This window comes from Rosa rugosa, chromosome 5 (assembly GCF_958449725.1).
Source record: "Rosa rugosa chromosome 5, drRosRugo1.1, whole genome shotgun sequence".
NCBI lineage: Eukaryota > Viridiplantae > Streptophyta > Magnoliopsida > Rosales > Rosaceae > Rosa > Rosa rugosa.
This window is the reverse complement of record NC_084824.1, coordinates 46,516,925-46,530,172: the sequence shown is the minus strand read 5'-3', so window position 1 is coordinate 46,530,172 and position 13,248 is coordinate 46,516,925. Positions and strand designations below refer to the sequence as shown.

Genomic DNA, 13,248 nt, shown 5'->3' with positions numbered 1-13,248 from the left:
TTTCTATTTTTTTATTGTGAGGAATTAATTTTGAATTATTATTAGGGTTATTCCGTCCAAGAACGATCAAGAGCATCTTCTTCTTGGACGTTCCCTAGACCGGCCTCGTCTTCAGCCACAGACCGCGTGCGTCTTCTCTTCTCCAGATCGACGTCGTCGTTCGTTCAAAGACCAGCCGTCCTCATCTTCCTGCTCCATCGTGCACCAGCTGCTGTCCTCATCTTCCTGCTCCATCGCACAGCAGCCTCGTCGCACCAACCTGGCGTTGCTCATTCATATCGGCGTCGTCCGTCTAGATCCGGCTTCGTCTCCGACAACCCAGACCGCCGTTGCTTCCATCCCTCACTCAAGTCGGCCGGATTTTTCAGTTGGCAGCCCCAGTCCGACTAGGTCTGACCTGATTCCTCATCTCGTCGCAACCCAGATCGATCGGACTCAACTCGGTCAACTCAACCCAGTCGACTCAACCCGGTCAACTCCAGCAGGTTCCCAAAAAAAAAAAATAATAAATAAATCTGTTATTATTTTTTGGAGCCTTCTGTTCTTCTTCTTTCCGCTGCATACTTTGGGATTTGTGTGTTTTTTGCTACTGTACTATTACAATGGGTGGTGATGACAGTCAAAGTTCTAAGGCCAATGAGGTCCAGAAGGTTGAGGTCTCTGTCAAGAGCTCAGAAGGTGGTTCTTTCGGGGGTACCAAACTCACTGGTACCAATTTCTGAACATGGAAGAAGATTATGTCAGTTTATCTCCGTGGAATACACAAAATGGGGCATGTGACTGGAACAATCAAGGCTCCTAGTGAAGATGATGTGGAGGCCTATGCTAAGTGGGCAGATGATGATGGGCTTGTAATGTCAATTCTATTTCGAGCCATGACTGATGATGTGCTACAGATGGTGGAGGAATGTGAAACTGCTGAGGCGATATGGAAGACATTGGGGGATTTGTATACCAATGAGTCTGATTTTATACAGGTTCATGAATTGATGTGTAAAGCTGCTAGTATGCAACAGAATGGGCAACTAGTAGCTGTGTATTTCACCAAGCTGAAGAATGTATGGGCTGAAATTGATCAGAAGCGTCCTTGCAAGATCAAGAATCAGGAAGATCTTGTGTGGTACCAGAAGGAGAAGGAGCTAGAAAGGGTTCATGTATTCCTGAGAGGGCTTGATGAGAAGCATAGCAGTGCCAAGGGAGAATTGCTCAGAATGACAGACCCTCCTAGTTTGAACACAGCTTTTACATACATCCGCAAGGATGAGTCTCAACAGGAAAGTGTCAAACATGCACAGGTTGAAGTATCTAGCCTAGCCATTCAGGCCAAGTCACCGGCACATTTCCTTCAGCAGCAGAGTTCATGATCAGCCCCACTTCATCAGCAAGGTTTCCCACAAGGCTTCATCAACCGCCCTCGTCCTCAATATTCTTATTGCAATGACCTTGGGCATGTTCGGGAGACTTGTTGGAAGTTGAACCCACACCTTAAATCTAAAAAACAAGGTTATCGTCCTAAGGCGAAAGCAGCTGCTGTTCAATTGGTCTAAGAACCGGATTTCTATGGAGTGGTTGGCCAAGATCATCATACAACAGGTGGAGTTACTCCTACAGCCTCTATAGCTGGTCGAGGTAAAATTGGTATGGCTTTAAAGGTTTCTAACTTTGTTGGTTCTGATACATGGATTATTGATTCTGGTGCCTCCGATCATATGACTTATGACAAATCATATTTTACTGAATTGTCTTCCCCACCAGTGTCCTATGTAACCAATGCCAATGGTGAGGCCTTTCCTGTGTTAGGGACAGGGTCAGTTCGTATTACTCCCACCTTAGAACTTCATAATGTGTTATATGTGCCTGACTTGTCTCACCATTTGATATCTGTTCCCCAGTTGAATACTGAGTCTAAATGCTCCGTAACCTTTTATCCTATGTATGTGATTTTTCAGGATCTTCTCACCAGGGAGATAATTGGTCGGGGGTATCTGAGGGGTAGGTTGTTCCATCTGGATCAGACATACGCAAGAGAGAAACCAGGAGCACAGTCCCGCACCGCTTTGACTTCGAATTCTGATAAGCTAAGTGAAATTTGGTTGTGGCATCGCCGTTTAGGGCATCCCTTTTTAGTTTTATGAGAAAAACCATGCCTACTTTGTTTATTGGTGTGGATGAGTCTATTTTACATTGTGAAACATGTGTTTTGGCCAAGAGTCATCGTGCTACTTATTCTCCAAGTATTTCTAATAAAAGTGTTGCTCCTTTTGAGTTGATTCATTCTGATGTTTGGGGGCCATCTAGAGAACCCATTGTGTCGGGTATGAGATACTTTGTGTTGTTTATTGATGATTGTACGAGATTGTCATGGGTTGCTCTGCTGAAAAACCAAAGATGAAGTCTTTCCAGCTTTTCAAACTTTTCGTACCCTTTTTCAAACACAATATCATAGCACCATTAAAGTCCTTCGTTCTGACAATGGGGGGGGGGGGGGGGGGGGGAATATGTTAATCATGTTTTCCAAGAGTTTTTTACAACCCATGGGATTGTTCACCAAACTACATGTCCACAAACACCAGAACAAAATGGAGTGTCTGAACGGAAAAACCGTCATTTACTTGATATGGCTCGTGCCCTTCTCTTTAGTGCTCATATGCCTAAGTATCTTTGGGGCGATGCTGTACATGCTTCCTCCCATCTTATTAATCACCTTCCATCTAGCGTCCTTCAGGGCAAAATTCCATTTGAGGTTCTTGCATCTCATGTCTCCTTACCTTCCTTTCATAATCTTCCAGCTCGTGTCTTTGGTTGTGTTGCTTTTGTCCATGTTCCTAAAAACCAGAGGTCTAAGTTGGATGCCCGGGCACTTAAGTGTGTGTTTGTTGGCTACGGAGGGTATCAGAAGGGGTACAAGTGCTATCACCCACCTACCAGGAAGTACTATGTCACTATGGATGTTACCTTCTTTGAGGACATGAGTTATTTTTCCTCTTCAGATACAACTCTTCAGGGGGAGAATTCATATTTTGAAGAGCTATATCATGGAGAGGGGGAGAAATCAGAAGGAGAAGGAGAAGCCACACAGCCAGGAGGTATTTTGACTGATCCGGTTGAGACTATTAGCTCGCCGCCTCCAGCAGCAGAAGCACCAGTTTCCATCACTCAGAATGAGGTTGAAGACACAACTGCCCCTCCTGCCATCGCTTCTACCCCTGACCCACAACTTCCTGGTACTGAAGATCACCCATTTGAGGTATGTCCATCCATTGATACTACTAGTAGTGAGTCTAGTGTTGAGCAATATGTGTTACCACATAGGACCACTCGAGGTCAATCAGCCAAAAGATATGAACCTACTCTTACTGCCAAATCAAAATACCCAGTAGCCAACTATATGTCCACTAGGAGGTTGTCTAAGTCATATGAATCATTTGTGAATCAAATATCTGTTGTATCAGTACCTAACAAAGTGCAGGATGCATTGGGGGATCCAAAGTGGAGGAAGGCTATGGATGAAGAGATGGAGGCGTTGCAGAAGAACAATACTTGGCAACTTGTGCCTCCACCACAAGGCAAGAAGGCTGTAGGTTGTCGTTAGGTGTTTACCGTGAAGCATAATGCAGATGGATCAGTGAATCGATACAAAGCGCGTCTTGTAGCAAAGGGATTTACTCAGACGTATGGTATAGACTATGATGAAACTTTTGCTCCTGTTGCCAAGATGAATACTATTCGGGTTCTGCTCTCGTTCGCTGCTAGTTTAAATTGGCCACTCTGACAGTTTGATGTCAAGAATGCATTTCTTCATGGAGAGTTAGCCGAGAAAGTGTACATGAGCCTTCCACCAGGGTATGTAGTTGCTTCTCCTGGTGAGTTTTTATGCAAATTGAGAAAATCTCTGTATGGTCTCAAATAGTCACCTCGTGCTTGGTTTGGAAGATTTTCACAGTTCATGCGGAAGATTGGTTACAGGCAGAGCAACTCAGACCATACCTTGTTTCTCAAGCATCAACAAGGGAAGGTAACAGCTCTAATTATTTATGTGGATGATATGGTAATCACTGGTAATGATACTGTTGAGATGGATAGACTGCAGAGACAGCTAGCCTCTGAGTTTGAGATGAAGGACTTGGGTGAGCTTAAGTACTTCTTAGGAATTGAGGTAGCCAGGGGGAGAGAAGGAATCTATCTGTGCCAGAGGAAGTATGTTCTTGACTTGCTGACAGAGACAGGTTTGTTGGATTGCAGACCTATTGACACTCCTATTGAGCAGAACCATTGTTTAGTTGAGTATCCAGATCAGGTACCTACTGATCGAGCGCGCTATCAGAGGTTAATTGGGCGCTTGATTTATTTGGCTCATACTAGACCAGATGTTGCATATGCAGTGAGTGTGGTGAGTCAGTTCATGCATAATTCGAGTGAGAGTCACATGGAGGCTGTTATGAGAATTCTGAAGTACTTGAAGTCAGCTCCAGGAAGGGGAGTACTGTTTTCTAAACACAACAACATTATTGAGGTTTGTGGCTTCACAGATGCAGATTGGGCTGGAAATATCACAGACAGGAGGTCGACATCAGGTTACTTTACCTTTGTGGGAGGTAATTTGGTTACATGGAAGAGTAAGAAACAGAAAGTTGTGGCACGTTCTAGTGCTGAGGCCGAGTATAGAGGTATGGCTCACGGAGTGTGTGAATTGTTATGGCTGAGAAATCTGTTACGTGATCTGGGTTTCAAACTCAAAAATTCCATGCAGTTGTATTGTGACAACAAGGCAGCTATTGACATATCACAGAATCCAGTACAGCATGATCGTACTAAGCATGTGGAGGTTGATCGTCACTTTATAAAGGAGAAGCTAGATGCTAAAATTATTAGCTTCCCTTTTGTTCCAACTGAAGAGCAACTTGCAGATGTACTTACCAAAGGAGTTTCCAGGAAAGCGTTTTATGACTCACTAAGCAAGTTGGGCATGGTTGATGTATATGCGCCAACTTGAGGGGGAGTGTTAGTGTGAGTCATCGTTCACTATTAGGAATTGACTACAAGGGAATATATTGTTGTAACTACTTACCTTGTATATGTTATGTAGTACAGTAGTACACAATAGTTGTAGTACGTTGTAGTACGATTGTAATCTGTTTATATACACCACAGAATGAGTGTAATAATATATCAAACAATTAATTCTCTCTATCTTGTCTTATTTGACTCCTTCCTTTCTTTGTGAATGTGTTAGAAAGAGAAACATAAAGAAAGGAGAAAACTCATCGAATTAATTTGGGGGAATAAGGGATCAAATAAAGCTCTCCAGCTTAGGATGGCCAAACAGACATTCAATATCACGTCTAGAAACAAAACCTCTTTCAATGTGTGTTATAACAAAACAGAAACCCATAACAACTGTTCTGGAAAAAAGAAGTACTGACTGTTCTGCACGATCAAAATGAAACCGTGACAGGGCTCTTCGTTATCTACCTTCTTCCCCTGTTAATTTCATATATTACCAATCAGATGACTCCAGCTGTTCCAATTATGGGAAACAAATGGAACTGAATTACTAGTACCTTTTCAAACAGTGAAGAAGATAACCTTATTAATCAGATGCCTCCGTTCTTCCTTCCTTGTGCGCAAAACCTAGGATTTGATTCTTCTCTCTCTCTCTCTCTCTCTCTCTCTCTCTCTGTTAAATTGGTTTGGCATCCAATAAGTCACCGAGTGGTTATTAGCTAGTCAAATCCGTTTTATATTCAGTTGTTAAATATAATATTTGGCCTATTGGTTTGGCATCCAATAAGGGTCATTAGGATTCCAAACTCTTTGCAGCAGTTCAGGGATCCAATTTCGAAGAAGGGCTTTCATTGCAAACGTGTTCTGCAGCAAGCCAAAAACTTGGATGAAAGACAACAAATACCATTACACATTTACTAAAGTTTCAGAAAGATACAAACTCATGCGAAGAAAATAAAAGGAAGAATTCAATTCAGTAATGTATAGGTAATCTAGGCTATCTAAGTTTATACAACTCTAGATGTTCATACAACTGCTTGCATTTGTCAAAGTCAAATGGGATTGGGCACACCTCACCAAGAAACCCCGCAACAGCTCTTATCAGAAACGGGTACTATCAACTGTTCATAGACTAAAAATTGTATAGGGGTTTATATTAGAAATGCTAACACAGTTTTTAAGATTCGTAGCTGAAACAATTGCCAAGATTAATATATTATATAGGTTCAATTGCTTCGATCCGTTGCTTACTATCCTCTGTTCAAACATCAAATACATTTAAAGATTCCCTCAATAGTTCAACTAGCAATGCAATCCCAGTTCATACCCAAACAATAACACAGAGCTTGAACATCATATTTGTTAACCTATCCACCAAATAGTATAAATATCCCACACCCAACAATAAGACCTGTGCTGGACATCAGAGACTTTCCAATTTCATCTCAAGCTTTGAACTTGCAAAACTAATTAGAAACTAGCTCAATGAGAAATCACATCACACTACTTTTAACCTGTAACAGTAATCAAACTTAGACAGAGCAAAAGCAACAAGGAATCATATATATCTGTTTACTTGATTCACTCAGTGGTGAATAGTCTAACCAGTCATCCTAATTCGTACCCACAATAAAACATAAAAGCAGGACATCAGAAACATTCCAATCATATTTAAAGTTTTGAACTTTCAAGACCAATTTGTATCAGAAAGATTCAACCTTTGCTCAACCCATAATGAAGCCCCCTCGGCCCCTCCTATTACAGGTAAAAAGAGAAGGAAACCACGTGCTGGGCACGTGACAGTAGAATAAAATATAAGCTATTTTTGCTTTTTGAAAAAACAAAACCCAAAGATAAAACCCCCAACCTGGGTTCTGTCTCTCCCTTTAGAAACCAAACCATAAACCCTTGTTCCTTTGCTCTCTTTGGAAATGGTGTCACTGGACCCAGATGACTTCTTGGCCGGCCTTGCCGATGACCCGGACTATCCCAGCCGTCCATTTCCGGCAACCGTAAGTTCATCACCACCATTATTATGTGCTTTATTTAGGGTTTTAGCCACCCCCTTGTTCACTAGTTTGGTCTCAGGGTTTTAGCCTCCCCAAATATAAAGAAAGGGGCTTTTTTTTTTTGGGTGCTTCTGTAACTCAACTGACATTATAAACAAATGCTTGGTAATTTTGGGTTTTCATCTTGTGCTTTGCAGGAGAACCTAGCTGAGGAAGAAGAGCTGGAATGGCTATCCAACAAGGACCTGTTCCCGGCAGTCGAAACCTGCCTGCTGACGGAGGAGCCACCAAAAAAGGCTATGGCCAATGCCGAGCAGGGGAAGCCGGTCTCTGTCTCGGTGGTTAAAGCAAGCATTGGAGGATGTGGAGCAGTACTATTGCCGCCAATGCCGAGCAGGAAAACAAAGGATGAGAGTGCCAAAGTGAAGAGTATGAGAGTTTGCGCATATTGCGGGGTTACACAGACCCCACAGTGGCCGGAGGGTCCCTTGGGGATATGTAATGCCTGCGGTTTTAGCTACAAGTCCGGGCGGCTTTGCACTGAAGACAGTCCCAAAGTGCAGAGCATTAAGAGTGACAAGGTGAATGGAATTAAGAGTGACAAGGTGAAGACCATTAAGAGAAAGTGCACACATTGTGGGATTACACAGACTCCGCAGTGGCGGTTGGGTCCCCTTGGACCGCAGACCCTGTGTAATGCTTGTGGGGTTAGGTACAAGTCTGGGAGGCTTTGCCCCGAATACCGCCCTGCAAATAGCCCTACGTTCTCGCAGGAGTTGCATTCGAATAAGCACAGGAAGGTAATGGAGATCAGGAAGCAAATCTATGGGAATGAGGGGACGGTGGTGAGACCTGTGGATAAATGGTAGCCATCTTTCTTGCCTTCTCATTTTAATGTTGGTTAGGAGCAGAGTAGGATTGTGTAATGGGGGCTAGGATTAAATCAGATGGGGAAGGGATTTCATAGCTTTGGAGAGAATGTGAATTATTGGATTGATGATTTTTGTGTTCTTTTTGTTAAATGTTTCATACTGCATCATCTTTTTTGACTAAGGGTCTTGGTAAGTTATCTTTTGTTATGCCCCATCTTTCTTGACTAACTTTAGCTCAAATGGATAGTATTTTGGGACTTCAAATTGTAACTCTTTGCCCGGTTGCTTAAATTTGGATTTGATGGACTCAAGATGAATAAGAATTACTTGATTGACACTTTCTGTATTTTTTTATGTTTTGCATCATTTCTGACAATTAACTGTTTCTCTGATGAACAGTGTTTATAGAATTGTAGTTCTTTCCTCTGTTTCTTGAATTTGGATTGATATATTTGGGACAGATATGGACATCTGGATGAGGATTTTAGTAATTCATTTTATTATTTATTTGTTTATGTTGTAGATTGTCATATTTTGCATCATCTTGACTAATCTTAGCCTTACTTGATAATGATAAAGGCTTAATGTAAATCCTATTTCATTCTGTGAAACAGCACAAACAGTGCCGCCGCCACTGCCCTAGAGAAGATGAAGAAAGACATGTTCCCGACTGTCACAACAGTGGAGCAACCAAGAAGAAGTGTCATTGCTGAGCAGCAGAGCCCTGTTTCGGTGCTTGAAAACAGCACAAACAGCAGCACCACCCTCAAGCCCCACCAACCCCCAAGCAAATTTCTGAGGGAGCAGCAGCTGTTCTGTAACCAACCTAACAATAAGCACAACCAGGAAGACACTGCCAAAGTGGAAATTAAGAGAAACATCATCCTCATGAGTTCCTGTGGGACCCTTGAGCTGCCTTATAAAGCGCCAAGCGAAGTTTTGGGGCAGCAGCAGCTGTTTAGTTGCCAACCTACCAGCAAACGCAGAAAGAAAAACACTGTTGAAATGAAGAATGAGGGAAACCACGCCACCCTCACGAGTTCCTGTGGGAACCTTGAGCCGCCTCACCAAGCGCCAAGTCAATTTCTGGAGCAGCACCAGCTGTTTGATGACCAACCTAACAACAAGTGCAACAAGAAACACACTACCAAAGTGGAGATGACCATGAAACCTGTGGATATATGGTAGGTTTTTTCTTTATCTTTGCCTTGTCATTTTAGTGTGGTTAGGAGCTAGTAGGATTGTTGTAATGGGGCCTAGGATTAGTTGGAGGGTAAGGGTAAGTTTTGATCAGTAAGCTAGGGGAATTTTAAAATTTTGTGTGCTATGCTTTTATCTTGAAATACAGGTTGTGTTTTTCGGTTATGCAAATCTTAATTTTCTGCTCTACTGCTTGAAATTTGATTTGAGGGATATGAGGAAAGTTTATTTAGATTAATGGATTGAGGGTTGTGTCCATTTTTTGTTCGTTAAGAGATTTTTTATTGTGCATCATCTCTCTTGACTAACATCAACTCGGCTGGATAGCGTTTGGATATGGTCTAAATTTAAGATTCTGTTCTGTTGCTTGAAATTGGATTTGATGGATATGAGAGAATGTGGATTGATGTTGGCTTTTTAATTATTTTTTTAGCCCTAATGGACAGAGTTTGACTTCTGTCAAACTTAGTTCTTTGCTATCTTGAATTTGCACTTGAGGACGGAGATTTAGGGAGATTATGAATTGAAGGATTGAGGGTTTTTGGTAATTCTTTTTTTTGAGAGAATCGTTTTATTGTGCATCAACTTTCTTGACTAACTTTAGCCCCCTAGCGGATAGTATTTTTGTAGCGGATAGTATTTTTGAGATTATCTGATTGTGATTCTTTGCTCTGTTGCTTGAATATTGAATTGATGGACCCAAGGTGGATGGAGAATTTAATAAATTGTGGGACACAAGAATGTATGTGAATATATTGACAAGGGTTTTGTGATTTTTTTTTGTTTTTTTCTTGGATGATATCATGTTATGCATCTTCTTTCTTGAGTAAATTTAATCTTAATTGATAGTGGTTTGGACAGCAACACCACCCTCATGAAGTCTAAGAAAGACTCATTACCGGCTGTCGAAACATTGAATATCTTGGAGCATTCAAGAGGCATTTTTATTGCTGAGCAGCAGAGCCCTGTAGTGGGGATTGCGGTAAATTGCCAGAATTGTGGTGCTGAACAGAGCCCGCAATGGTGGGAGGGTCCCCTTGGACCCAAAACCATATGTCTTTCCTGTGGGCTGGCCAAGTACACAGGCAGGCGGAAAAGAAGTATGTCTTTAGTTTCTAACAAGAAGCGCAAAAAGAAAGACACTGCGAAAGTGGAGATGGCAGTGAAACCTGGTGATAAATGGTAGGTTTTGTCTTTGTCTTTGTCTTGTCATTTTAGTGTGGTTAGGAGATAGTAGGATTGTTGTAATGGGACCTAGGATTCATCAGAAGTTATGGGTAAGTTCTTTGTTTTGATTAATAAGATGGGGGGATTTTTTAAAAAAATTTCCTTGAATTACAAATTGCTTTTTTTTTTTTTTTTGGTTTCGCAAATTTTAGTTCTCTGCTCTATTGTTTTTCTGTTGTGACCTCTTTTTCATTTAAGAATGAATCATCTGTCTCGACCAACTTTAGCTCAACTAGATAGCATTTGGTTATGGTCAAACATTATATTTCTGCTTTGTTGCTTGAATTGGATTTGATGGATTTGGGAGAATGTAGATTGTTGATTTGGTCTTTAAAAAGTATAGCCTTAATAGATAAGGTGTCACTTCAAACTTTAATTTTTTGCTATCTTTATTTGCATTTGAGGATGGATTAGGGAGATTGTGAACTGCCGGATTCCAGGGTTGCGGCAATCTTTTTTTTTTTTTTTTTCCGACACAATCTTTTTATTGTGCATCATGTTTCTTGACTAACTTTATCTCTTTTGGATACTGCTTTTGAGAGTATCAAATTGTATTTCTTTTCTCTCTTGCCTGAATTATTTGATGGACTCAAGTTGACTGGTTAATGGATTGATGTTTTATTTTATAATCATATCTCTTGTTAATTTGATTTCTTTCCTCAGTTTCTTGAATTTGCATCGCTAAATGTGGCACAAATATGAATATATGCACAAGGGTTTAGGGTTTTTATTTTTGGACGATTCATATTGTGCATCATTTTTCTTGATTGATATTAGCTCTAATTGGCAGTTGTTTTTGATATCCAGCACAAACAGCACCACTGCCCTCATGAACTCCAAGAAAGACCCCTCACCGGCTGTCGGTACATCGAATATCTCAGAGCAACCAAGCGTCATTGTCATTGCCGAGCAGCAGAGCCCTGCATCTGTGGTTGAAAACAGCATAAGCAGCAGCATGATGCTCATGAGCTCCTCTGGGACTGTCAACCTGCACAACCAAGCCCCAAGTGAATTTCCGCAGCAGAACCAGTTTTGTGACCAAGCTAACAACAAGCCCAAAGAGAAAGACACTACCACAGTGGAGTTTGAGGGAAACAGCTCTACCCTCATGAGGTCCTCTGGGGCCCTTGAGCCACTCCACCAAGCTCCAAACGAATTTCTGGACCAGCAGCAGCAAGCTAAGAACAAGCCCAACAAGAAAGACACTGCTAAAGTGGAGAGTGAGGGAAACAGCACCACCCTCATGAGCTCTTGTGGGACTAACAAACCGCCCGACCAAGCACAGAGCGAATTTCTGGGGCAACAGCAGCTGTTTTGTAACCAAGCTAACAATGGGACCAAAAAGGAAAACACTGCCAAAGGGGAGAGTGAGGGGAAGTGCCAGAATTGTGGGGCTGCGCAAACCCCGAGTTGGTTGGGAGGTCCCCTTGGACCAAAAACCCTATGTCATGCCTGTGGGCTGGCTAAGTGCACGGCCGGCCGGCAAAGAAGTATTGCTGTGGAGGTTGGAAAACTGCCCTGTCCATCACCTGCTACGGTAAGTTTAACAGCAACATTTATGGTTCTATTATTTAGGGCTTGGAGTTACCAATGGGGCTCATGGGTTCTGACTTTTGTTTTTCAGGGAGAGTTTACTAATTCGACTTGCACTTTTCCGGTTCTTGAAGAGTTCCATCTCTCGCAGAAACCAAGCGACATAGCCAATGCCGAGCAACAGAAACCTTTTTCAGTTCTTGAAAGCAGCACAAACAACAGCATAGCCCTCATGAGCTCCTGCAGGATAAAAATCCCCCACCGAGCCCGAAGCAAGGTCCTCCGTAGAAGAAGAAGCACAATTCCAGGGCAGCAAGTTGGGATTGGAAAAAACTGTATGCAATGCGGAAAACAGACAAATAGATGGCGGATGGGTCCCCTCGGACCCACAACTCTATGTAATGCCTGTGGGAATAAGTATCAGCCCTTGTGGGGAAGAAGCGGCGTAACAGTGGACATTGCCAAAAACTATCATCATTGCGGGTCTGAGGAGACCACGCAATTGCTATTGTGTCCCCTTGGACCCAAAACCCTATGTACACTCTGTTATCATTGGTTTAAAGCCAGTGCTGAAGTGGAGATTGGGAGAAAATGCCAGCATTGTGGGGCTGAGAAAACCCCGCTTTGGCGGTCAGGTCCCCTGGGTTCCAAAACGCTGTGTAATGCATGTGGGCTTAGGTGGTACAAATTCGGGGATCTTTGCCGAGACCGCTCTGCAAGTAGCCCAACTCTCTTGAGGGAGTTGCATTCAAATTGTTACAGGAATGTGCTGATATGAGGAAGCAAGAAATTGGAGTAGGGATGGCAGTGGAGCCTGTGGATAGAAAGAACACTATTGGTGAGTAGCCATTTCCTTTTTCTTATGCAGTGTCATTTGAAGTTAGAAGGATTAAGGGAACTATGAAATATAGGGTGTTTGGTTATGCTGCTTGAATATGGATTTGATGGATCCAGGGTGAATGTGGATTAAGATTAGAATTCACCTTTCTCGACTGACTTACCCCTAATGGATAGTGGTAGAAGTGAATATTAGTTCATTGCAAGTAACATCACTTTTCAGGTTGTATTTTGTGGTGAAAATCTCCTATGAATATATATGAAATAGAGTGATGGGATATTGTAGTTGTATCACTTGTGTGTTTGTTTTGCGATCCATGGAATTTATTTTTCTTGTCATTTTGTGGAAGCCCTGAAGAGTTCTCTTCTCTAATCTGGTTCTTGCACTTGTAAACTGTAACATGCCTCAACCCTCTGGGAACTAGACTCAAAACACCTGTGAAAAGCTGATGCAACATTTCTTGTCCTGATAAATTGGTCTAATCTCAGATAATGCATTTGCCCTACATAGAGGCTAAACTCAAAGACTTGGTAAAAGCCAATGCACCAATTTCTTCTTCATAAAC

The 13,248-nt window shown here is 42.1% G+C and overlaps 1 protein-coding gene across 2 annotated transcripts; it reads left to right on the top strand.

Annotated features, from left to right (window-relative positions):
• The first annotated feature begins 6,862 nt into the window (after positions 1 to 6,862).
• On the top strand, positions 6,863 to 13,021 carry LOC133708188 (uncharacterized). 2 transcript variants are annotated; one of them, XM_062133640.1, is made up of 6 exons: positions 6,863 to 7,016; positions 7,211 to 7,878; positions 8,500 to 9,069; positions 9,947 to 10,267; positions 11,120 to 11,849; positions 11,937 to 13,021. In XM_062133640.1, the coding sequence occupies exons 1-6, from the start codon at positions 6,936 to 6,938 to the stop codon at positions 12,621 to 12,623; spliced, it is 3,057 nt and encodes a 1,018-aa protein (XP_061989624.1). In that variant the 5' UTR covers positions 6,863 to 6,935; the 3' UTR covers positions 12,624 to 13,021. The 2 variants fall into 2 exon arrangements, with proteins under 2 accessions (XP_061989624.1, XP_061989623.1); XM_062133639.1 differs by having other exon boundaries at positions 9,935 to 10,267.
• The last annotated feature ends 227 nt before the right edge of the window (positions 13,022 to 13,248 follow it).